Here is a 25,488-nt window from a genome sequence, read left to right on the forward strand (position 1 = left end):
CGGCAGCCTGGATTGAAGCCCCGCGCCACTCCGCCTGGGCACACCCGGCCCGCCCGCCTTCCCTCCCTCTGACCGTCTATAGCCTGCTTCTGACTGGTGAATCAACCCGGCAAAGAGGGGGGGGGGGATGGAGGTGGCCTGAAGGAAGGGGAATGGTGTAGAAGCCCGGGGTGAGGTTTTGCAAAATCGTTTTGGTGTGCAGAGGTGTGAGCCAGGTGAAAACGTCTAATGCTATCCCACCTTCACGCAAAGAGTGTTCCATTCACAGATTTAACCCGCGGTTTTAGGACAAAAGCTGATGTAGAAAAAATGCGCATACATCAAGCACGCACGCAGTTGTTCGTAAGCAATTGCAAGTAAGCAAAGGCTTGTAACTGATAATGTTCGCTTGCTCTCAGATATCACTGAAAGTTTATCTACGGAACCGAATTCCAAGGACGCCACCATCAGAAGCGAGCGCAGGAGAACACAGAGACATGTGATTCTCGTAGGCCACGAGGGTCACAAGGGTCCTAAAAGGTCATTTGACCTATCGCGGGTGACGATTAAGGGCTCGATTGGAGAGTCAAAGGGCAGACCGGCGGTCATATGAAGGAACCTCAGCCCGCAGACCGGGCTCTTTAGCGTTAGTGAAGGGGCCCCTTGCACCGGTTGGGGGACCCTGGGACAGTAAGGGTCTCGATATCAGTATGTTGACTGAGGCCACCAATACCGAAGGTCAGTCAGTTCCGAGGTCAGTTCCGCGCTGGTCAGAGCCCGAGCCCGTTTCTCAAACAGGGGCAAAGCCAGGGCCTGCAAATGCCAATCAAAATGCCTCCCACATTGGTCGTGGCCCCCAGAACAGTGACGAGCACGCCGTGCTGGTCAGGGGCCCACAGTGCATACCATAGGGCCCTGTGTCGACAACAGGCCCCAAGTCGACCATGCGTTGGTCGGGACCCCTCCTGACAATCAAATGAGACATGAGAAATGCTAGTTCAAGGGCTCACATTTACGACGAGACAGCGTTAAGCCCCCGTGTCAGTCAGAGGCCCCGGTTCCGAACGAGAAGAACTCCACACAGTTTCAACTGGAGACCGATAAACTGCCTTGGCACCATGACGCCAATTACTGAACTTCTTGTACCGGTAAAACGTTCTTTCAATTGAGATTCCTTGCGCCGACCTGGTGGCGGATGCCCGGGTCAGAGGGCCTGTCGCATTAGGAAGAGGGCCGGCGTATGATGTAACCTTCTGAGGACCTCCACACCAGGCGTTCGCTCACATCAGACCCATTTTGATTGCTAAGCTGCTTTGCATTCCTACATCGGTCACTAGCTAAAATAATTTAAAAAATGCATCCTTATAATTTTTCTGGCGTTACACCAGGCTACCACTCATCCTGACGTTCTTCACATTGACATACAAAACCTAACAGCTTGCGCTTTTAGCCGCTTTAACCCTCGCCTTGATACGAGGGAGGGGGGTGATACGGCCTTCATTAAGCTTTTTTGAAGATACCCCTGGCATGTGGAGCAACGTGCACACCCAAATTTTCAGGAGTCTATGAGGCATCCACTGCGGGTCTTTTGACACCAACAACGTGTTCCTAGCTTTTATGGTTCTGGAGCAGCGGCGGTTTTTTTTAGGAAAACTGCACGGCGAGACCCTGTTTTCACAACTCTGGAAACACTGGGGTCGGGGTCGTATCGTATCCTATCAGTTCGCGTGATGAAAAAAGGCGAATCAGGGTGAAGGTTAAAAAAAGATACCTGAGCACACTGATGACATTCCAAGACCGGTCATTTAAACTTGAATTTTAACTTTTGCATTTATTTAACATTTCAAGCAATCAATAGAGAAAATAAACTGGCCATTTTCAGACGAGTTCACCAAAGGTGACATATACCTGTCCAACTGCGCATTCTTGCAATCGCCACTGAAATAATGCAATATATGTGCATTGTATAATGGTCTGTATGGTATTTGGACATTTGGCACATGGGTTTCTGTATGGGCCATTCTCTCACATACCGCACCGTTTCAATACATTACAAATGCGACGTTACATAATTCGCTTTTTAGCCTGCCTGTACCTCCTGAGTGCATCACTACAAATATTTTGAAAGTTCTGTATGTCAAAAGAGAATTAGTTCTCCGATGGAACGCTTGGGCCCCTGCTGTGAAAATTCTGAGATCTCGCGGTGTGGCATATATAAACCTCCGTATAAAGTTCGAAAGAAGTCCACCGCATGCAAATAGGTTGAACAAGTTAGTGATGCACGAGTCTGATTTGACCTTGCTCAGTTAGTATACGAAAACTACGATGACAAAACAAGTGAAATGGTAAATACTGATATAACTAAACTGCTTACGACTGATACCATTGCATGTATTGTTAGCATTACAACTTTTCACTATCTTGACAACAGTGGCATGCACGCCTGCGGCAAACGCATTTCAAGATAACAGCTTTTTTGCATCTCAACATCCCTTAGCACGGCATGGGATCAGGGATGGGTATGCAGCGACCCGGACGACAAAATACCTATCTCGTCGACGTAATACATGACGTCATGCCCCATAGATTCTGCGCCTTTTGGTGTTCGCAGCAATCCGGACGAGAGGGATTTGAAGTGATGTCGCGTAGAGTCTTTACCGGGCGCGCGGAATATTTTTTGGTTATTTGAAATGTATTTGCAGCGCACCAAGAATATACTATTCTACATGACGTCACGAACAATCTTTGCCGGACGTGTTCGTAGTGCTACGCATTTTTTTATTTAAAACTTTGTAACTGTTGATAATATCTGCGCATGCAAAGACACAATACTTTGATTTGTAGGTACTATGAGCGTTTCAAAGAATGAACAAGTGCCATTTATTCTCTTCGCGACGACTTAAAGAATTTGTATCACTCATGGTCAGTCCCTAGGCACGTAAATAATTTTTTATGGTTGAATCCGTTGAGCCACCTCTGCCTCACTCTGATCGAATTGCAGAACAGGATTCATGCCCAGCGTGCCCAGCAAAAATTCTACGTGATGTCACATGGAATCTTTGTCAGTCCGGGTCAGTGCGAATACACCCTTGATCGAAGTGGGATAGAAATGGCGCAACACGCTCAATTCTAAACAAGCCAATTTGCGCGCCCGGGATTAGTGACTTGGAAAGAAAAGATGCGATATGCGTAACACACAGCATAATTTGCAGCTTGCATACTTAGCACCACGTGTACTACACGCGTATGCAAATGCCGGTGTCTGGTATGCGCAAGTTATTGTCACGGAAGTTACGAATATGTTAACAGAAAATGCGTAACGCTGCGAACACGTCCAGCAAAGATTCTACGTGACGTCATGTACTACAGAACATTCTTGGTGCGCAGCAAAAGCACCTAGATGGAGAAGAGTTGTTATACAACAGACTGGTGAAATATTTCTACATGAGATAATACCAGATGAATGCATTCGTCAACCCCGATTTCTGACACATAGTGTAGCTGATAAAACCTTTGATAGTGCGTGCTGGAACTGGCAAACTGATCACCGCCCACGCACAAGCGGCCAGTGGCAGAAACAAAACTAAAAGACTAACTTCTATGTGATTCTTACGAAAGCACACTCGCGAACAAAACGTACCGATTTTTTCGCCCTGGTCCGCAATCTTCCAGATATCGACATTTCTTTGACATAATTTTTTCTCTTCGCGGGAAAGACTTTTTCAACCTGAATGCCAATGAACTGGTTAAACAGCCAGCCTAAGCGCTATATGCACATGCCGATAGCTTTCCCCGCCATGAGAGAATGAATTGTCACTTATGGGGCGCCTTTCCCACTAATGCAGTGTTCTCCTTTTGCCTGTGTGTCATTATCGACCGCGCCAGGCAAAGGCCAAGCCGCAATACTGCAAACGTCGTCACATGAGTACTGCGGCAGCCATGACACTCAATGGAGCGAAATAAATGGGGTCGTCGTCCCAGTTACCCCGAATGCAAATACCTGTATGCTTGGGCGAATTTTGTAATGACCGTGGCTGTAGCGATCCCACCAACCTTTGCGTTTAACATAGGCGTGATGGATTAAGTGGCGCTGAGCTGGAAGAGTTGGTATCATAGACATCCTGTTCCTCAATAAGCCTTCAGACAATCGTATCTCCATGCTTTTACTCACTTCTACCCCCATGTCGCGTCCCGCGGCGCCCCGGACCAGCACACGCCGTGCCTCACCTGTTACGCCGCCCTTCCGCCCATCCGCGCGTCACGTGACCGGCCGGCGCGGCCCGCCGCGGTCATCGAGCGCGCCTATAGCAACGACGTGTTTACGCTCGGTCGCGCGACATTACCAATTCATGGCCGGGCATTCGCGCGAGGCCGAGCGGGGCGAGCGGTCGCCTCGTGCGTCAGTGGCCATTCCGGCAGCGCCGCAGGGCAACCGCGACCGTCGCCGCGAGCGCCTGACCCGCGGGCCGGCGGGGAGGGGCCGGAGAGTCTGCCGCGGTGGTGGGCTGCCCAGCGGCAGGTGCGCAGCAGCGGCCAGCCGGCCCGAACGAGGCCGCCTCCCGCACAGGCGGCCGCTCACGCCATTCCCGCTGCCGGCACGAACGGACGTCGACGGCGGCTGGCAGGTGTCCCTCCGCGCGGCCTCATCATCGTCGATATTTGCCGCCGGCGGATTGATCAAACAAGCCAGCCCACTTGCAGGTGCCGGGAGGAGGCGCGTGTTGCGCGGCGGACGACCGTGACCACGCCTGATTGGCCGCCAGCTCACCGGGCCGACGCCGGCGTGACCCTGACATGGCCGGCGGGCCGGGCCGCGCACCCAGTGGAGGCGGGGACGGCGGCGGCCGCGTGCGGGCTCAGAAGCGACGCTCGCACGACGACGCTAAGGCGGCAGCCAAGCCCCGCTCCCAGCGCAGCTCGGCGGCCAGCCAGCAGCAGCCCGTGCGTGAGCTGTCCGCTATCCGGGAGGGGACCGACTCTGCGGCGGCGGACGACGGTCACGCCTCGCCGACCCAGGCGAGCCAGGGCAGCGAAGCGCAGTCGCCCAGGGACTCCGGCAACCACAGCCTGACGGGCGAAGAGGCGGTCGACGTGGGCGAACTACGGAAGGAGAACTTCGACGAGCCATCAACGGAGGGCTCAGACAAAATAGCAGACGAGGAGCCAGGCGAGCTGCGAACCGAGTCCGTCGAAGAATTACGGAACGACGTCTCGGAGCAGCTGGCGTCATCGACGACAGCAGACGCAGACGCAGTAAGCGTCGCCGACGACTCGGGCCAGCAGACGGTGCAGTCCAAAGCCGCGCCAGACCAGGAGGAGCCGGCCCCCGACGACACAGAGCGGTCAGGCGCCATGTCCGGTGACATGGAAGTGCTGCGTCCGTCGGAGGAGCTGGCGCTGGACGGCAGGGCGGCTGGTGATGGCGAGGCACGTGCCGTCTCCCTGGAACGCGTCCTGATAGAGCAGTACCACGGCGATCCCGAGCTGGACAAGAACAACGACGTGTATCAGGACCAGGTTGAAGAGCAAACACTGTCCAACGGCACGGACCGACAACACGTCGAGAAGAAGGTTGCTGACGAAAGCGCGGCAAAGCCGGAGTCAAAACCCGCGCGCACGGATTCGCATACAAGCCGCAGGAAGGAACCAACCCGAGACGGTGACAGAAAGTCTCCTCCGAAGGCGAAGGAAAACGGGACCCACAAAGAACATAATGCTCCGCCCCGGGCCGTGCAGAACGGGACAGCGCGTGCTGAGTCCAGAAAGACGGCGGAAAGGAGCGAGGCCAAGTCGACCCGGAAGCCCACCAAAATCCCCCGATCGAGACCAATTGCCCGCAGCCAGGAGGACCTGCGGGCTGCTCGGGAGGAGGGAGCGGGCGAGCACGTGGCTGCGCTGCACGCCGCCAACGAGGACAGCGCACTTCAGAAGAGCACATCACTCGTCAGCATTCCGAGAAACCCTTCAGCTCAGGTGAGCTCATGTCGCGCTTTCCCAGAAACCCACCAGCCATCTTTAATAACGACATTTTGTCCCAGTGCTCCTCTGCAGTTCGTCTTGTTCATCGTTTCCTGGAAATTTACCCCGGTGCTCCTCACCTCCGAGGTAAACGCTTTTTATGTCAAATACTTTTCATGAACGGTCTTCTATTCATAGCACATGCCAAGCGGAGCTTGTCGCCTGCTCTCTGGCCCTCCCATCCAAAGACATTCGACCCATTTCGTGATATAAGTTCCTTATAGCCTTACCAGACAGGGCTGCGAGGGGGTTTCCGTACCGCACAGCACTTCAGCACGGCCGCTTAGGTCAGATTTGCCCCGGTTACAAGCAGATCTTTCCTGGTAAGTCGGTCAAAACGCAAACACGGCCGCACTGCCGGATTGATCACGTTTGGCCAATGTCAGCACATCTTTCTGTCGATAGCTGAGCGACAGGACGCGCCCATCCAGAGATCGTAAACGGCACAACCGTGTTGCGAGTCGGACACTCTTGCACTTCGCCGCGGAACCTGCACCACACCGTGCATATCAATGTTTGCGACGCGTCACTGTTCCTGCTTGCAGATTAGAGTTGCGTGCACAGATTAAACACGTTGAAGCGGTCCAGAGCCCGTTACGGATTCAAGCAATGCACTGTGATCTAGACATATTTAACTTATCTAATCTTTACGCAGCACAAGCCGAAGTCCGCACGAATTCCGTTAAGTAAGTGCTACTCAAGTTGCGCAAGTACCATCCTCTGGGTCGACAACTTCGCCCGCTGGCGCCCTCAGCGAAGAATGCCCACTTGGGCTGAGCTGGGTGATGTTGGTTCGTGTATCTCTCATCTGAGATGCACGCAGCGGCCCGAATCTTGCATTTACCGATGTAGAAATCCACGATGTAGCTATCCTCTGTGTTTGCTAACCGTGCATTTCCCGAGCCCCTATCATATGGCACTTCTTCTTCGCCGTCGTGGACGGAAAATCCAGCAGAAATTTATTTTTCAAAAACAAAAGGAATATGTGTTAAGCTTTCTTCGTCTTGAAACGATAGTTGTTGAAACGTTGGTGGCTGATTAGCAAGTGCCAAAGTTTTTCATATAAAACATTTTGCGCCATTTTGTGCATTGTTTTTGCAACTTGCACTTGGACTTGTACGACACCAAAGTTTCACAGTCTTGTGCAATCCTCGTTCTGAAAACTTCACAGTGGCATTTAGTTTTTTACACAACAATTTTGAAGCTTCTCACCAGGAAAGTCAATTGTTTACTATCATTAATAGAGTTAAAGAAAACGGTGAGTGCCGAAAATGATGTCAGCTCTTATCATAACAGATGAAAAGTAGAACGCAGGATGGTTCTAAACAGTACGGCGACGAATGGAAACGCTCTTGCAAGTTAATTGAAATACTTAAAGCTAAAAACTGTTGTTCTTATCGTTTCACACTTTTACAAGGTCGCACAACGCAACCCATGTGACCCTCTGGCTACGCCACTTCTTCCATCCGTCACTCCTTGTAATGTCATGTTGCACGCTCCCAAAAACCCATGAACTCCCGATGATTCCCCACCACACACCGCGAGTGATCATCGGCCCTGGTTCACGCTTCTCGCGGGTTCCCAGAAACCTCCCAGTCCTGGAGAGTTCCCGTGGCACATTTGTAGGAGCCGTCAGGCCTGAAGGGCGCGAGTTACCTCGGCTAGCTTAGGACTCGCAACATTTTGGAACTGTGATTCTAGAAAAAGTGGACTTATATTCCGATTGGGAATGGGATTCAAATTTTTTCACCATAATCTCCAATTAATGCAGTGCAATACAAAGGGGACGGACAGCTCAGTTCGGTGCGGAACTGGCATATACGGCCGCACTAGGCTACCTTATGGAAATTTGAAGCCAAGTAAATTCGATGCCTCTTGCCAATGATTTTGGACCCGACCCTTGCTTCAAACATAATAACATAATTGCACACAAGGGATATTGATTACGACTCAACATTACGTCAAACAAATATCATTATATTTTCGGCATACATCTTTCTATAGGTGACCGCCGAATAGTGGGTTGCGTCACTTGCACAGTAGATTGGAAGCGTGAGACACCAAAGGCTGAGAGTTGTTGTGCTGAAAGTAAGCTACCAACAATGTGTTACGAGCATCTTTGAGTGACGCATTGGTCGTATCGAGGTATCTTTGAGTGAAAGAAAACCGCGAAGTTTCTTTATATAGCCTACAATAAAATAGCCTCAATATTGCTTGATAAAGACGTTTGACCAGCACCGCCTTGCATTTTCAGGGCCAGCTATTTTCGGCATGAGAAGTCTCTGCTCATAATGCCAGAAAACCTGGACCTTTGTGAATTTCTTGCTTGTGCTACGCGACTCGCATTTCATTGATACTACATTTGCAAAGTTTGCTGAAACGCTCTTTTCCGTTATAAAAGTACATTCACCCTGCGTCCCCACACCTTTTTTTAGTGTCCATATTATGTCTGTCAGACTACTTGATTAATTAGATAATTATAATAAATAGTACTTAATTAAAAGGCTAAAAGAGAGCAGCTATTTGCATTCTGGGTAATAGACTTCGTGTAGACTTCATGTAATAGGCTTCATGTTCCAAATAAACTTTCTTCTCTAAGATTTCATTCTACATAGCCGTGACAAGTCACATTTTCAAAAAGCTTGCAGTTCAGGAGGGTTAGCAAACAGAAAATACGACATGCGAATAATAACGGAGACACCAAAAAAGCTTGCATTGTCAATATCCGCAAAGGTGCGCCACCTGGTGCCAGACTTAGTATGAGCTCACGCCGCACATTTCCTGAAACCCTTCAGCATTAATGAACCTAAGCTGGACATTCCGGACGTCCTGTCACCCTTGCTGAGCCCGTGTCGGGCGAGCGAGCTGTCCCGCTGCTCAGTAATTGGCAAAAGCCGAAATCCTACATGGGCAAAACCCGCGGTTTGATGACGTTTCGGACCGAAGTGCGGGCCGTTTTGTAGGTTAATACTTTGTGTCAGCATATCGTGCGGTGTGAAACATGGCGGCACTGGAAGCGGTGACCAGTCAAGGGGCATGGACCTCCTCTGCTGAGGTCGTTAGCGGACTTCCGGGGAAAAGCTGTTGCCTCAGCAAATATTGCCCGCAGGTCACAGACATATTAACCTCGTCTACAAAGGAAGTGATTACAGACGTCAGAATGCTGTGTGTGGGTATTGTTATACTGATAATCGCCCGGTCTCTCCAGATCAGGATATATTTCAGATCGTAAATTCGTCCAAATTAACGATAACGATATTCTGTTGAATATCGTTATCAATCCGACAGAACGCTTACGCTTAAAAGAATTTACGTACACATGCCAGAGGAGGTTTTCTTACCACTTGCAAGTTTTGTCCAACCACCACGCGTTGTAGAGCGTGGGCGTGGGCATGGATAGGCTTATTCATTGTCTTGCTTAGTCGCCACAAGCCTCTCACCCTCATCGGCGGATGAGAGGCCGGCGCAACATTCGCTCGGTTTGTCTCTGAGACCGTTCTCTCAGGCGCATCGTGATGAGAGTTGGATAGCTTAATTGTGAACCCATTTGCAGCTAGCATAACAGTTTGGTACCCTTTCTCATTCTTCGCGTTGGGTCAGTCACCTTATTAGCCGCAGGACCTCGTTCTTGAAGCTTTGCCCGGCAAAAACTCACCGTGGCCCCGAGCTCAAAGTCACATGAGGTAAAATTGAATTCGAGCTAAAAATTGATTATACCCAAGTCGTTGTCAACATAAATTGCACATAATCCCAACGTCAGCGTTGTAGACTATGATGTTAAGGTAAAATCGAATTCGAGAAAAAGTGAATTGAACCCACATCGTCGCCAACATGCATTTCACATAAGCCCAGCGTCAGCGCCATAGACAATGCTCTTGAGTGCATGTCGTCCAAGGTAAAGTCATCAGAGATCATGTGGGTGAGCCCGGGCTACACAACGTTGCACCTTAGAAGTGAATAGTGGTATGCCTTAACTTGTGTCAGATTTACTCGTAAAACATACGCGGAGCCATACAAAGGCTCTAAAACGTGTTCTGGCCTTGTCTGACCCGACCAAGGAACTCATCATCGATAGATGCCTAAAATATCCGGTTAGGAGTTGTAAGTCATGTAAGGGGAATACCGTTCCATCCTCAAATTCTCTTTAAACACGTCGGTTGTGCAATAGGAAAGGGTGGTGGTACCCCTCCCCATTGTCCCCACCTCACCCCGCCCCATCAGAGGCGACCCGCGCCCCACACCCAGCACTCCGCACCCCGCACCCCGCCGAGTGCTAGGAACACTTAAAAGTTGACATTGTTACATGTAATGAGTAGATTTGTTTGTTGTTTTATCATCAGCACCATTAGTTTTGTGTCAAAATGTATATTTCGTATTGTTTTAGCGCAAGCGCCTTATTATTTTTTGTGCGTTTTAGTCAGCCGGGCCTCAGAACCAAAACAAAACAATAAAAGGAATGCCACATCATAGGACTTTATAACAGTGATAGGAAATCGGGACCTGTTTAAAAAGGTTTCTGATGGGTTCAGTCCATCATCATCTTTGGTCTACGCTATGCATAGCTTTAGCATGTGCGCATGTAGAAAACTAAGGAACGTTGCACAGTACGTAAGGGTTCACTCCGTCAAGTAGTGCGTTGATTAGTCCAATCTGTTTGCATGCATTATTAGTGACTTTTAGGTACAGATCCTAGTATAAAACAGGACCAGTTACACCCGCAATGTTGTTAGCTTCACAGGTAAGAATGCTCTCTTTGGCCGGCCTTATTTCACAGCAACAGTTTGGAGACCAGAGATCCATGCGTCTACAATCTCCACATTGCAAGTCCCGAACATTGCATGCATACAACACCCACTGTTACGATGATTGACTACTTGACGCGCACCATGTATTACATGGCATCATCCAAGCCGTGGCCATATTGTTGCGGGTGGCACGTGTGCCTTCGTGTAACCTGTTTTAGTCCGTCGGCCAGTGTACCAGCCCGCGGCGCGTGTCGTCCGGCGAGCCGATGACCCAAGGTCAGCCCTGCAGCCATCCTGCAGCCCAGCTGGTGGCATTGACCCCGTCGATGGTGTCACGTTGCTGTACGTTGCCAGGAAAGCCGCGGCTCAAAACAGCGGACCGAGCGGTGATTCCCGGCAGGCACCAGCTCGGCGCCGTAAAAATCGATGTCGGCAGGGCGCTTTTGTGAGCGTTGGGTACGCACAACTAGCCTTTTGCTGGCAGCGAAACACACGTGAAAGCCTCCAGGCCAGTTACCCGGCAGCATGTCATACGGCGCAGTGAAGCGTGCACTCAAGTTAAGCACATACGCTGTACGTACATGGTCACCCCTTTATTATGCTCTCGACTATTCATTTTGCTGCCATTATTTTCCGGTGGAAAGATGACTCGTGGTGCAAGGATATAAGTGTCTGGACTGACACCTTTTTTGACCAGACCACGACTCGCGATGCACGGATATAAGTGTCGGGACTGGTGTCTTTTTTTAAACAGACCTACGCGGAAAGGTGCAGTTGGTGTCTGACCAGCTATGGTCGGCATGGCAAGAGCTGCTACCACCTGACGAGAGACTCCGCAGTCCAGTCTGGATGGAAAGGTCACAGACAGAATGCCGCTTGCACTGGAAGCGCCACCATTGAGTGACCGATCGGGGGTACGTGCCTGATGATTGGGCAGACAGGGGGAACGGAAACACGGGCGCAGAAACCAGAGAGAGACAGACAGAGCAGACAGAGAGATAGAGGAGAGAGAGAGAGAGAGAGAGAGAGGAGAGAGAGAAGAGAGAGAGAGCTCGAAGCGATAGCGTAAGCTAATCTATATATCTATCTATATATATATATATATATATATATATATATCTCTCTCTCTCTCTCTCTCTCTCTCTCTCTCTCTCTCTCTCTCTCTCTCTCTCAGAACCAAAACGTAGCCTGGTATCCCACAATGCGCTTGCGGACTCCGAGATGTCGCATCAATGCAGCGCAGGCTCTGGCAGCGCCACATGTCGAGGAATAGCGAGGCCAGGGTATTCTAAGCCATGCCTTTAGGTTAAGGCTGCATTTTGAAGACAAATTTTCTTGTCGCCGTTGCTGAGGCATGCTTTACCGGCGGGCTCTGGCGTGTTTTCAAGCTGATTTCGACTTCCAGCTGCCCTGGATCGGGTCCTTGAAGGTGCAGAAGAAGAGGCGTCCATGTAGAATCTTTGAGCTTATTGTGCCATAGCCTAGGATGGGCCAAAACTATCGGACAACGCATATGGTGGCTGATGTGTTTGTAACGTTATTTTTTAACGCAAGATTGCATAGCAGATACCGCCCGTAGTCCCAATTACTAACGATTGAACGCGTTTTCGAAATAGAGAGCACCGTCACAAAGACAGCTTAATGGCCGTTGGAAAGACACAAAATGTATAGATTTTAGCAAATGAAGTGGGGTCTTCCGTGACCACTTTCCTTACATTCCTAGGTTTACATCCAGTTGTCTAATTTCTGTTCCCCCAACAAATAGAGCGAGCGGAAAAATGCCAGGATTGTTTTAATTTAAGCATGCGATTGTGAACAGGATTATCTTAACTTACTTTTGACACTCACGGCAGGCACGCGTTCCCACGTATGTTGTATAACTGATACAGAGCCGCTATGTTTTGTGTGTAATGTGCTGTTATAGCAGATGACAAATTTCCCCACTTTCCAAAAAGGAACATTTTCACTTTCCACTTTCTCATATAACCTCCGATGCCCTTATTCACTTGAAAGAGCTGTTCTAAATTTGTGCGTTAAATCTAGAACAAGCATTATTGACGTCATTGCTCGAGAGAATCGAACACCAGCTCGCATGGTCACGACCAAAAGAGACGCTTCATACTTTTCTTAGCCCAACCGCAGCAAATGACAGTTTCTGGTCTGACGATGCGTTATCACACACACACCACAAACACACACACACACACACACACACACACACCACACACACACACACACACACATACACACACACACACACACACATATATATATATAATATATTATATATATATAGATATATATATATATATATATATATATATATATATATATATATATATAGATGTACATGTAGATACGCTTTTAATGATTCATTTGCATTATTAAGTGCAAGCGAGAAGGCCAACTCGTATTTCGTTTAGAAATTAGGTTATGTTGTTCGATACCCGTCACGTCCGCCTAGGGTCCGCCTATGCTGATCCTTCGGCCTTGACTGCAGCCGTAAGCCAGCAATCACCACCATCTGCATTGCTCTTTTATTTTCAGCTGATCGTTAATCAAGGTCTTGGTGGTAATTGTTACGTGCCTGACCGGCATTTGTTGTGACCCAGACACGCCTTAAACATTCCCCCATTGGCTGCCTGACCCTAATCCAACAAGAACCTGGTCGTTGATTATCTAGGTATCAGCCGGCGCCACATTAAGCGCATTCGCCTCGGAAGTCTGGCCGGCTTTATGTCCGGCGCCGTGTCCATTTAATTGGGCATTAGCAGGGTGGCGGTCTGAGTCGTCGACTGAGTGCTACAAAATGACGCCCCGAAACGGTCCCTCCGGGGTGGAGTCGCCACTGCTAGCCAAGGTCAGTGGGGGCGGCGACAATTGGCGCGGGCGGGGTCGACGGCGACCCACCGGTGCCTGGCGCCGCGGCACCCGCGGGTTGGCCCAGGGGCCCGCAGGCAGCCTCAGCTCGCGACCGGTCAGGGTCGAGGGGGGGGGGGGGGGGGGGGAAGTCATCACCGCTTCGGTCGTCAATATTAGGACCCCGCGTGCACGCACGTGCCCGTGCACTGAAGATAAGTGGGTCGGTAGTGGTACGGAGCGGAAGTGCGTGGCGCACCGCAGACACGAGAGGCGACTTCCGCCTCGTGCCCGCGGCGGATCGCCGTCTCGGCTGTCTCGCTGTCCCATCGTTCTCGGCTGTCTGGCGATACAAATGGTGATACTGGCCTGTGCGGTTATTTTGGCATATAAAGCAATCGCAGCGTGGCGTCCATTTAGAGATGATTGAAAAAGTTAGTAGGCACTTCCGAATGATGGCCGGAAAGCGAACACAGGACTAAAAACGATTTACGACGACAGTGATTGCAGTTGTTTGTCGGGAAATCAAGTGAGAGAGAAGCTTTACGATTTCAATGCTCTTCACGCCACAGGGGTTTACACGCCCATACTAATTCAACCCAGAGGAACAAAGAGCGTTCATAAACTCAAACCTATTCGTGCCAAAAGTTTCACGCCCTAAATTGCGGTGATCGTAAATAGCACGGCATGTGTTAGGCAGAAATATAAGCATGGAGTCACAGTGCTCGTACCCCGGATGCTCAAGGACAAGGATGCAGGGTAGCCCTAGAGCCGATTTCCCAAACTATTCACAGTCTATCGTAGCTTGTGTGGCAGAATAAGTTCAGATCAAAACTTGCGGCATGCTCAGGCAGCCAGCGTGGATAAGCGGCCCAAAAAGCCTCAGAAGGTATGGAGAGATTAATTAGAAAAATAGCGAGCATTTTTGGCTTTGCGAGTGCAAGGCGTTAAAATGATGTAACAGGCAACAAGTATGATCAAATATGCATCAAGTCGTACCGAGTCACAAAACGTCGCTTGCCTGGCAAAATCAGACCTCAACACAAAATATTAACGGTTTCTCAAAAGAACGGTAAGTTGTCCGCGCATAACCTTGAACTGCCCACTTTTTGGGTGGCATAGGTAGCCGGCAAAGATGACATACTTTCACGTGCAAAGCCACCAAGGTGAGAACATAATTATAGAAAATCATGCCATATTACATTGGGTATGGCTGACCAGTCATGTGCTTTGCTGACCTCCAGTCAGTGCTCTGAAACATGAGGCCGTTTGTACAAGGCTTCGCACGCAGCCGGCTCCTTTAGAATATGCTTAATTTCAGTATAACGCGCAGGATGTCTGGACTGAGACCAACGTGGGGTGGAAGGCCGATGACGCATTAAATAGCAGTGCGCAGTGTTTGACTGATTCACATGCCTTTTTCAGATGGGGGACCTGCACGTGTACCTGGTGCCACGGGAGAGAAATGGTCGGCGCCGCGGCGGCTGGCCGAGCGCACCTCCCGCAACGACACCATCTCACTGGGCTTCGTCAGGTGAGACCACAGGCGACACCAGGCCACTGTGGCTCTGGAGGGAGCTCGCAAACGACATCCGCATGGCTGGGCTTCGTCAAGTGGAAGCCACAGGCGACACTTGGCCACAGACACCATATGGCTGGGCTTCGTTAGGTGGCGTCCCGGGCGACAACATCTCGGTAGACTTTGTCAGGCAAGTCCCAAGTGACGCGAAATCACTGGTTGTTGCAAGATGATATTAAAGCGGGCGCCGTATCCCTGGGCTTCCTCAGACGAGGGTCGACAACAGAAATTGTCTTCCTACGCTGTGGCTGCGATAGCCGTACGTTGTGTTGGCTCACAAAATGTGATCGTGCATATTGATATCACCCTCACTACCGTTGTTCCGTTCTGTTTAGCCAGGACGTGTGTCGCGCAGAGAGCTTACGGCGAAGATGCCTGAGTTTTTCGCCGGGCCTGCGGTATTAAACTGCAACGTCTACCATCCCAGACCTGCCCAGCCTGACACGCGCGAAAAAACGACAAAGAGTGCCTACCGTTGGCGTGGTGCCGAGTCTATGTCATTAAAGTCCTCACTCGGACGACTGTGTCACATGCAGACAGTTCAAGGTGATGTCAATCACCTTCAAGTTATCGCCAGCGTAACGACTGCCAACTGAGTGTGAGGCGGCACCATTCATGGGAGCCAGACCAGAGACGCCTCGTCGTAACGGTGCCGCCATCAGCGCCAGGTCGATACAGGCCCGGCCTCTGGAGGACCGCTGGGTGAGGCGGCCTCTTTGTGGGTCGGCACGAACGCCCAAGCAGGCACGCACGAGATATGGGCACGCTTGACCGAAAAACCTCTCGTCGAACGCTATTTACCGGGTTCGCGTGCGGCAGCGGACAGCGCTGTTTTGCATGTGATACATCGGGAATACCAGATGTGGAGCGTACTGTATGTGCTGCTGCTGATATATTGCTGGCACGGACACATGCATTGAATTTGTATTTTATTTCGCTTTGCTTGAGACCTATCCACGAGATGGCTCTTCAGGTACTCGGCTTGTTACAGCGTTCTCTAGGTTCGGTTCGTTGCAAGACTCACTACTCGTTACAACACATTACAAAAACGCTATAAAAGACGATACTTAGAAATGTACTATAAAATAAGATATTACAAAATTTCTGCACAATACAATACTGTGAAATACGATACGATGAAATACGATACGACGAAATACGATACAACAAAATTTGATACGATGAAATACGATACGACAAAATACGATGCTACAAAATAGTACGAAGTCAAACGATGAATCCAAGAGATGTTCTAAGTTGACAACAAAATGTACCAAACCCAGCGTGCACATACAAAGATGAATGAAAATAAATTGCAAGTGCATGAGATCCACATTGACATGGAAGTACCACACACATACGTACACTTGGCGCACAATCACACAAGTAACCAGCACAGGCTTAAAACTAAGACGAATGACCCAACATTTACGTTTTGAATCGTGAGTTTCTAACCCCTCAGGGACATAGGCAACGTGGTGATGGGAGGCATGCGTTTCGAAATTGCCGCGGCGGGATAAGGAAAGTCTCGCTCGATGGGGTCCAATCGGTTCCTGAACAGGTGGAGGGACATTGACGTGGAGGAGTGTGCCTCCCTTAGTGAAACAGGGGAACGTGGCCTCAAAAGAGAGTGGACAGCCGGAGACGATTTTTTGGATCTTAGCGCTTTGAATGCTTCCAGTTCTAGCACGTCCCTCTCTTTTACCGGGTCATCAACCTGGGGCTAGCTTAGAGATTCCAAAATCGGTGCTATATACTGGTTGCGTTTTATGCCAGAGACAATCCTGGCGGAAAATTTGTAACTTTTTGAATGTTTTTCAAACTATTTGCCATGGTTGCAGACAATCAAGGGCAAAGGGCAGTAGGGACAGGAAAGGTCACAATCGTATCACACGAAACTTTGGGAGCAGCTGAGAGGGCGATTGAGAATACATTGCGCGGTGGAGCGGGCCTCACAGTTCGACTATGGAAATCGTTCCGTGTACAGATTATTGCATTCGTATACTGCAAAAAATCACGTGGGAGACTTGACAAAAAGATGAAAGTCAGGGCATGAAGGCATCATGTTTTGGGTTGCTTCATATAAGCAAGGAAGGCCCCGCACGCCTGTTGAGCTTGAATTATCTGTGCTGACAATAGCCGGCACTCAAGACGCCAGAAGAGAAAAGCTAAACGGATTATTAAGCAAACATTGGCTGCGTTGTCAAAACTGAACGTTTCAAGCTGAGTTCATGCCCACTAGCGGATACAAACGCACGGACCAGCGGAATTAAGACCCGTGACGATGAGCATGGCTTGAAACGTCGGGTTTTCACAACTTAAACAACGTTTGCTTGATAACGTTATTTAAGCGATGCCTCCTGATGTATTGAAGGTTTGTTGTCAACATGACAATTTCAAAAAGTGTTTCGGGGTGATCTTTTTGGCCGCTGCTGTTACGTGCTGGCGTTTTGTTGCTACATGAAACAAATGACCGGTATCCATCCACGTCATATACCACCACGGATTGAAGCAAACAAGTCCCGCCGCGCCCGGACCTCGGCGGCGTGGAGCTCGTCGAAAACACACCCTGCGGCACGACAGCGTTGTTTGAAATGGCGAGGCGAACGTGGCCGTACAATTCGCAATTACCTTCCTTGCGGTGTGCCTGTCGAACCTAAAATATTTGTAAATTCAGGGGTGCCGTCAGGTGAACGCGAGCGCGCCGTCAGGTGAACGCGAGTAGTATGGGGACTCCCCACATGGAGCCTATGAAGACATCATGGAGCCTCACATGGGCCTATGAAGACTATCCGGACTGTCGGTCCAGAGCCTATACACGTTTCTGGTAAGGAAAGTACTGTACCATTCCTTTCAAATAAACCTGAATGTGATATGAATGAAGGCTGGTTATGTGTGCCTCCTGGATGGGTGCTGGATGTGTTGTAGGCTTGGCCCCGCGGTTGTCAAAGTACGTGGTCGGTGCTCGGAAGGTCTCGCGCCCTAGATCAAGGAGAGGTCCAGTTACAAGGACACATCTAATGAGGTCCACCCTTGGAGGGGCCATGCCGCAAAAACTACGAAAAGGCAATAATCTTCCCCTTCAAAACCTTACGTTTAGTTTTATTGGTGTAAGCGTTGTGCCTTCAAGAATGAACGATCTGATTGCATTCCCGCTCGACTCACCTTCGACTGACCGACACACTTTTCGGGAGAACCTGGTGTATGATGTCGCATGTTGGTCAGCCCGAGTCAAAATACCAATGTTCAAAGACGCTGTGACTGTTGTCATCATGATGCAATTTTTCTCGACCGTGGAAAGACAGCGGAAGGGCACCGTGGAGTGAGATGACCACACGCCGCGTAAGAAACGTATGAAAACGAGCACCCATACAAAAGAGATTGAGCGGGCCGGCAATATTGTGGGTGTATTTTTGTAAGGATGAACAGAAGGATGCACATCGGCACATGAACAATGTTCGGAGGTGAAGGGGTCGTTTATTTCATAAAATGATTCGTAGATGCAGCATAAAAACATGTATAACAGAGAATACGATAGGGTTCAGCCGAAGAACTGACTCCTTTAACCTCATCAAGCCCGCCTCCGAGACGATCAAAGGGAGTGACACCGGTGGTAATTGCAAGTCTTTCTGACCCAGGAAAAATAGAATCAACTTTAATTGTGTATGGTGTCGTCTTTTTCAGCTTTGATGCTAATAATGTTTACGTATTGCATAGCGACGTGCTGGAATAGGACAGTATTTAACATTTGTAAGCCACAAAAGAGTGTTGCAGCATCCACAGCTTCCAAAAAATCATCGCTTTTGACCATAGGAAGGTTTGGATCTTCCTAAAGCGGTTCGTGACTATCGGAGGATTCCTTGGGCGCTCATTTCATCGCTATTCATGGCTGCAATATTCTGCAACACTTTGGAACAACTTTAACATTGATTTCTGGAGGTTTTGTAATGCTACGAGATCGGTGATAACGCTCGTTTTCTCTCTTGATGCTTCCCTTGGCATTCAATGACAGTAATCCTTACTGTTCAGTCCATGTTGAAGACTTTCAAAAGAACATTCAGTCCTTCAGTTATCAGCTGCACCCCGTGCTCCTTTCAGAACGATGTACATTGGCGAACTGGCAAGTTCCTTGTGGGACACATAGGTAACTTATCTGCTCAGTGTGGAAGCCGAGGTTGGAATTGGGGTCATCACGGCATTGGGAGGAGTCCGTGGAGTAGTTCTTCCTTTGCTGTAACGGTCTGACACGAGCTGGACTACGACACGTCCTGAGAACACCTCGCCTACCACCCCGCGACTCTCCGTTTTAGGCTTCAAGCACCAGCCGATTAAGGCTTAATTTGAAATCTCATCCATTCCAACCGTAATGAGTTCTGCTATCCAATTTTCTGCCGACTTGGGGTATTTTAGGAACCTTTACACCGCGCCTGCGCAGTTCGCTTCTTCTTGACACATCCGGCTATGTCCCACGAGGAGCTCCGATGCCATTCAAATAAAGGGGCAGTCGAGTACAGCTAATGCGTCGATGCCCTGTCATTTGCGGTGAGATCTCATCCTTAGGTATCGCCTAAACAACGTCCTTGCGTCCAATGTCCTTATGAAGGGCTGCTTCCTCAATGTGTGCTATTCTGAGGCTTATGGCTGAGATCTTATGCCGGCTTTGTCGAGCACGGCATCTTCCGTAAACATCTTTACGAGCGTTTTGTGACGACTTTGCCGAGTCGCCCCTACCATAACACTTTATTGGCACCGTTCCTGCTCCTACGAAAGCTGTTTCATCTGGCTGCCTGTCTCCCGAAATGTGATCGTCCCTTTTCCGTGGTTCATTATGCTCCGATAGTCCACTTTTTTGGCCTCCTCTAGCCACATGGTTACTGGTGTCTTCAGGCATGTGCGCGGAAACGCTGTGTGCATGAGGGTCTTTGGCCTCACCCGCCCCCTGGACTGCTATTAACTCATCCAGATTTTCCCCTTTGGCTTATCCTCGACAACATTGAGAGAATGCTTCTTTATTTTGGAATTCCCGTCTTCTCCGATGGGCTTATAGCGCCCGCTCCAAAGACTAAATGACAGATTAATCACTCGTGACATTGAAGTTCATTAACCTGCGACGTTATTTGTTCGTAATAGTTCCAACTGAAGATTCGTATCGTGAATTTGGTGTTCGTGTGTACCACATTCGAACCTGAACAATGCAGTCAGTTCGGGGAATAAATTGCTTGCACTCGTCCGCAATTATGGGTTTCTATCACATGCAACAAGTCTTCGCATCTCTCTTAACACGCGCCCGGGTGGCCGACTAGATACCTTTCGCTCGGGTGGGGGTCAATTTGACTCACCCTGAGATCTCTGGAACTAAGAAAGCTAAAGACACCAAATTTACAGGATATTTTGACCTGTACGTTAGCTCACTTAAGTCAACGTTTGAGTTTCCTAGGTCATGAAGTTTAGGTCAAATGAGGTCAAACAAGCTCAAATTGTAGGTTGGTCTCCAAAGTGCCCCCAGAACCTAGGCAACTGTTTCTAAGCAAAAGATCACAAGTCCATTTGAGATCAGTGACCTTGTTTGACCTTTTGAAGGTTATGGTAACCAAAATAATATAAGATTGCTCTGAGTTTTGCATTTGAATAAGCGGCAAAGATTGCACCAGGCAGGATGTTCTCAAAACAAAATGCCGACCCGAGTCATCTTAGGCCAATGACCTGTTCTGATCTCTAAGAAGGATGTATAATGCTCAAGATGTATAATGCAGTTCCTGCTGTCAATGCATTTGAAATGAGCACCACAAACTATCCCATACAGCAAGCCCTGGAGTAATAAATCAGGTTGGTTTTGACCTTGGTCTGACCTTCATGCCTGATCTTAGGTCAACATAATTTGCTTATTCAATATTTGTGGTGCCTAAGAAAGCATCTCAGAGATGTATGGCTTCGTCAAACACTCCGTTATTGTATCAGATTGGACGATTCCCTAGAAATCGCCTTCGCGGAAACCGTGGCCTGACTTTGACCTGCCATAGGTCGGCGACCTTACAAGGTACATCTACATTTGTAATGTCCGACGATCCACTATCCAATTGTCTACAGCTATGCTATAATTGGCGAGGCTACACCGGGCCGTTCGGAAACCATTCTGGAAAAACCTTCTGGGTTAACTCTGTCCCAGCCGATGTCCTTTAATATATTCAATATAATTTGACAGTGAAACCAGCCCCAACACCCACATACCCCGCCCTGTGTCGCTGGGCTGTGCAGCTGTGTCACTGGGGGCATATGGCGGTCACGCTGTCATGACCGGATGTCCAGCCGAATGAGTGCTGTCACGCTGACATGACCGGATGTCCAGCCGGATGACTGCCGTCACGCTTTCATGATCTGATGGCCAGCCGGCGGACGATTGTTACGCTGTCATGACCGGATGTCCATCCGGATGACCGCTGCCACGTTGTCATGACCCGAAGTCCAGCCGGCGGACGGCTGTAACGCTGTCATGATCCGACGGCCAGCCGGCGGACGACTGTCACGTTGTCATGCCCACATGTCCAGCCGGATGACTGCTGTCATGCTGTCATGATCTGACGGCCAGCGGACGGAACACTGTCACGCTGTCATGACCAGGTGTCCAGCCGGATGACTGCTGTCACGCTGTCAAGATCTGACAGCCAGCCGGCGGACGACTGTCACGCTGTCAGGATCCGATGTCCAGCCGGCGGATGGCTGTTAGGCTGTTATGCTTTAGCCGGACGATTGCTGTCACGCTGTCATGACCCGATGTCGAGCCGTCGGCGCGGCTGTCACGCTGTCATGATATAATCTGCAGCCGGCGGCACGGCTGTCACGCTGTCATGATATAATCTGCAGCCGGCGGCACGGCTGTCACGCTGTCACGATATAATCTGCAGCCGGCGGCGCGGCTGTCACGCTGTCACGATATAATCTGCAGCCGGCGGCACGGCTGTCACGCTGTCATGATATAATCTTCAGCCGGCGGCACGGCTGTCACGCTGTCATGATGTGATCTTCAGCCGGCGGCACGGCTGTCACGCTGTCATGATATAATCTCCAGCCGGCGGCGCGGCTGTCACGCTGCCATGATATAATCTGCAGCCGGCGGCACGGCTGTCACGCTGTCACGATATAATCTGCAGCCGGCGGCGCGGCTGTCACGCTGTCATGATATAATCTTCAGCCGGCGGCACGGCTGTCACGCTGTCATGATGTGAGCTTCAGCCGGCGGCGCGGCTGTCACGCTGTCATGATATGATCTCCAGCCGTCGGCGCGGCTGTCACGCTGTCATGATATAATCTCCAGCCGGCGGCGCGGCTATCACGCTGTCATGATATAATCTCCAGCCGGCGGCGCGGCTGTCACGCTGTCATGATCCGATGTCTAGCCGTCGGCGCGGATGTCACGTTGTCATGATGTGATCTTCAGCCGGCGGCGCGGCTCGGACTCACTGCAGGCGGTGCCTAAGGCTCAGGGTCATACCTGGGCACCTGACCCAGATCGACCCCCGTGCCGGACGACGGTCAGGCACGGTTGCCGCCGGCCGGGCCGGCACACCGGATCGTCGGGGTCACGGTCCGCCCGCCCGGAATGCGGCCGTATCGACCGGAGCAGCTGCCCCCGACACTGCGAGCACACACCGTCCCCGCGTTCCCGTTACCGCCGGCCGGCACCGGGAAAACACCGTCCGTCAGCATGTCGTCAACGAAAAACCGTCTGTCAGCCACTGTAACACGACCCCCATGCAGGAGCGCGAGATACTCCCGGGCATGGCGACAAATGCCTTGCTTTGCCGTCGTTCAGTTGCCATCATATTGACCTCTAAATGTGTTTTTATACCGTAGTGATACGGGCTAAAGCAATCGTTGGGCAACCGTTGACGCATCTTGAAAAGGCGTAGGATTCCGAGAATGTACATTGTGTGCTTAAATGTGATGGCCGTGCCATACCCGGTTCATGGCACCGATATAACTGATAACTACGGGGGAGGGGGGGGGGGGAATACCACAGCAGCTAACACAACGCCTGCTGAGTTGAACAGTCAGCTTTGCTGACCTGAAGCTGCCATTCAGAGCAGGCCGTGCTCTATGCGGCTACACCACTTCTACGCCCTGGCCGGGAGGTATTCCAGACTGGGCTGGGCTCCAGGTCAGGCTGGAACACTTGCCGGCATGCAACCACGCTCGGCACGCTCGCTGACTGCTGCACGAGCGGAGCGTTTTTGTCCACGTGTTGTTTCGACGAACACCAATTGGTGTCAGCGGCGCCATTTCGCTAATGTGGCGATGACTGGCTGGTGCCAGGCCCCCGTGCCAGCCGCCTGGAGCCTCGATTAGAGGCGCACTCAGGCTCCCAGATGGGGGAGTGGGGGGGGGGGGGGGGGAGACGCACGCGCCTCGCTGCCTGGCAGGTGGAAGAAGAGGCAGGTACAACCTGCTCCCGGTCGACCCAGGAGAGAGACGACCTGCTTCCCGGTCGGTCCGAGAGAAACGCGATTTGCTCCCCAGTCGACCCGGGAGTGACATGACCTGTTTCTCGGTCGATCCGGGAGAGACATGACCTGCTTTCTGGCCGGTCCGGGAGAGACACGACATGGGCGACATGCTCAATTATTGCATGTAATGGCATCCAGCGACGCTGAATGAGACGGCTCCCCGCAGACTGCAGCCTTTGACATTCTAAGATCGCAGCTACCTGTAGAAATCGATTGGATGTGAGACAGACGGAGAATTGATTTGATGGCTGTTGAGCGGGCCTCTTTGCTTTATTTAGGTTGTTTTTTTCAGTCAGCCTCACCATCAGTTGGTACGACGTCAAACCAGCGAGGGCAGCCCGCAGCCCGAAATTTTAACAGTCTGCTATCACAACTTCACACTAATTCCGTCAACACCGATAATTTTCAGGTGTGGTTAAAATTTACCGACAATCGTTCGGACGCCCGTCAGTCATCATGAGACAAAATTTGACCATCAGCTGGCGCCGTTCAGGCAAACAATTGCGAACTGCACTCGATTTCGGCGCTTTGTCGGAAGCGGTAACGAGACAGGACGACTAATAACCACGGAGCGGTTTCGTGCTCCCCGCGTATGCCATCTTTAAGTCAATTTTCCTTAATATCGTCATTTTCCTTTGAAAGCCTTCACGGCTTTTATGTTTTTGTAGCCCCTTTTCAGCACCCAAAGGTGGCAATACCAGTGGTGGCACCTAGGCTAAACATTGGGGAGGGAACAAGTGGTAGCAAATTTCTTAACTCCATGCTTCAGTCTTTTCACGCAACACGCGCTAGCAATGTTTATTTCCAAACTTATCAGGCGCCCCCCCCCCCCCATTGCCGGTATCGCCACCCGTACCATCTGAAACTGCGCGAGTCACGCTGACACCTGTATACCCGAAATACCTTAAACCACATGGAGAGTGGGCTCAAGTAAAGGACGGGGTATACGCGCAGTTTTGAAGTTGGGGGCAATCAGTGCCTTATGTGTATGCCCTTTGATATCTATATGGTGACAGCATTTGCATTTTGCATTTCATGACCCATCTTTGTTTCCGGTAGCAGCACACAGACCCAGGTGAATGAGGGATATGCAGTTGGTTGGAAGCACAAGGCGTGCCTGAAGTGTCAGTCTACCAGCCTGCTGTCAGCCCGCCAGCCCGCTGTAAACCCGCCAGCCCGCTTGTAAACCCGCCAGCCCGCTGTAAACCCGCCAGACCGCTGTCAGCCCGCCAGCCCGCTGTAAACCCGCCAGCCCGCTGTAAACCCGCCAGCCCGCTGTAAACCCGCCAGCCCGCTGTCAGCCCGCCAGCCCGCTGTAAACCCGCCAGCCCGCTGTAAACCCGCCAGCCCGCTGTAAACCCGCCAGCCCGCTGTCAACCCGCCAGCCCGCTGCCAACCCGCCAGCCCGCTGTCAACCCGCCAGCCCGCTGTAAACCCGCCAGCCCGCTGTAAACCCGCCAGCCCGCTGTTAGTCCTGCAATCCGCCGCAAACTTTACGGCGGCTCGACCAGTGGCTGCAAAAATATAAGCCCATCAAAAGCATGATCGGCCGGGCTGGCCAGGCCAGTGACGCTACAGAATGTCCGGTTCATTGACGTTGAGACTGACTCGGCCTACGACTTTGCTCCTAATGCCCAAGTAATTCATGAGCAGGGCTATCAGTGATCAACGGGGCTAAAAAACAATCCCCTTTTTCCCACATTCTGAACTAATTTCTTAGCCTCTCCGGCTGGGTACACAAATATTCATCACTGCCAAATGACCAATTGGGCACATTCTGGCAAGAATATGATTGCAATGTTATGAA

The 25,488-nt window shown here is 50.7% G+C and overlaps 1 protein-coding gene across 1 annotated transcript in view; it reads left to right on the top strand.

Moving 5' to 3' along the window:
• The first annotated feature begins 4,773 nt into the window (after nt 1-4,773).
• Nucleotides 4,774-25,488, top strand: part of LOC119092417 (uncharacterized) — a 49,604-nt gene continuing 28,889 nt past the window's right edge. The window contains exons 1-2 of the mRNA XM_037215380.1: nt 4,774-5,383; nt 15,027-15,135. Of these exons, the coding sequence (XP_037071275.1) occupies nt 4,774-5,383; nt 15,027-15,135 (719 nt within the window). The remainder of the gene's footprint in view (nt 5,384-15,026; nt 15,136-25,488) is intronic.

The sequence above is a fragment of the Pollicipes pollicipes genome, unplaced genomic scaffold, assembly GCF_011947565.3.
Source record: "Pollicipes pollicipes isolate AB1234 unplaced genomic scaffold, Ppol_2.1 Scaffold_3447;HRSCAF=4054_pilon_pilon_pilon, whole genome shotgun sequence".
In the NCBI taxonomy this organism is placed as follows: domain Eukaryota; kingdom Metazoa; phylum Arthropoda; class Thecostraca; order Pollicipedomorpha; family Pollicipedidae; genus Pollicipes; species Pollicipes pollicipes.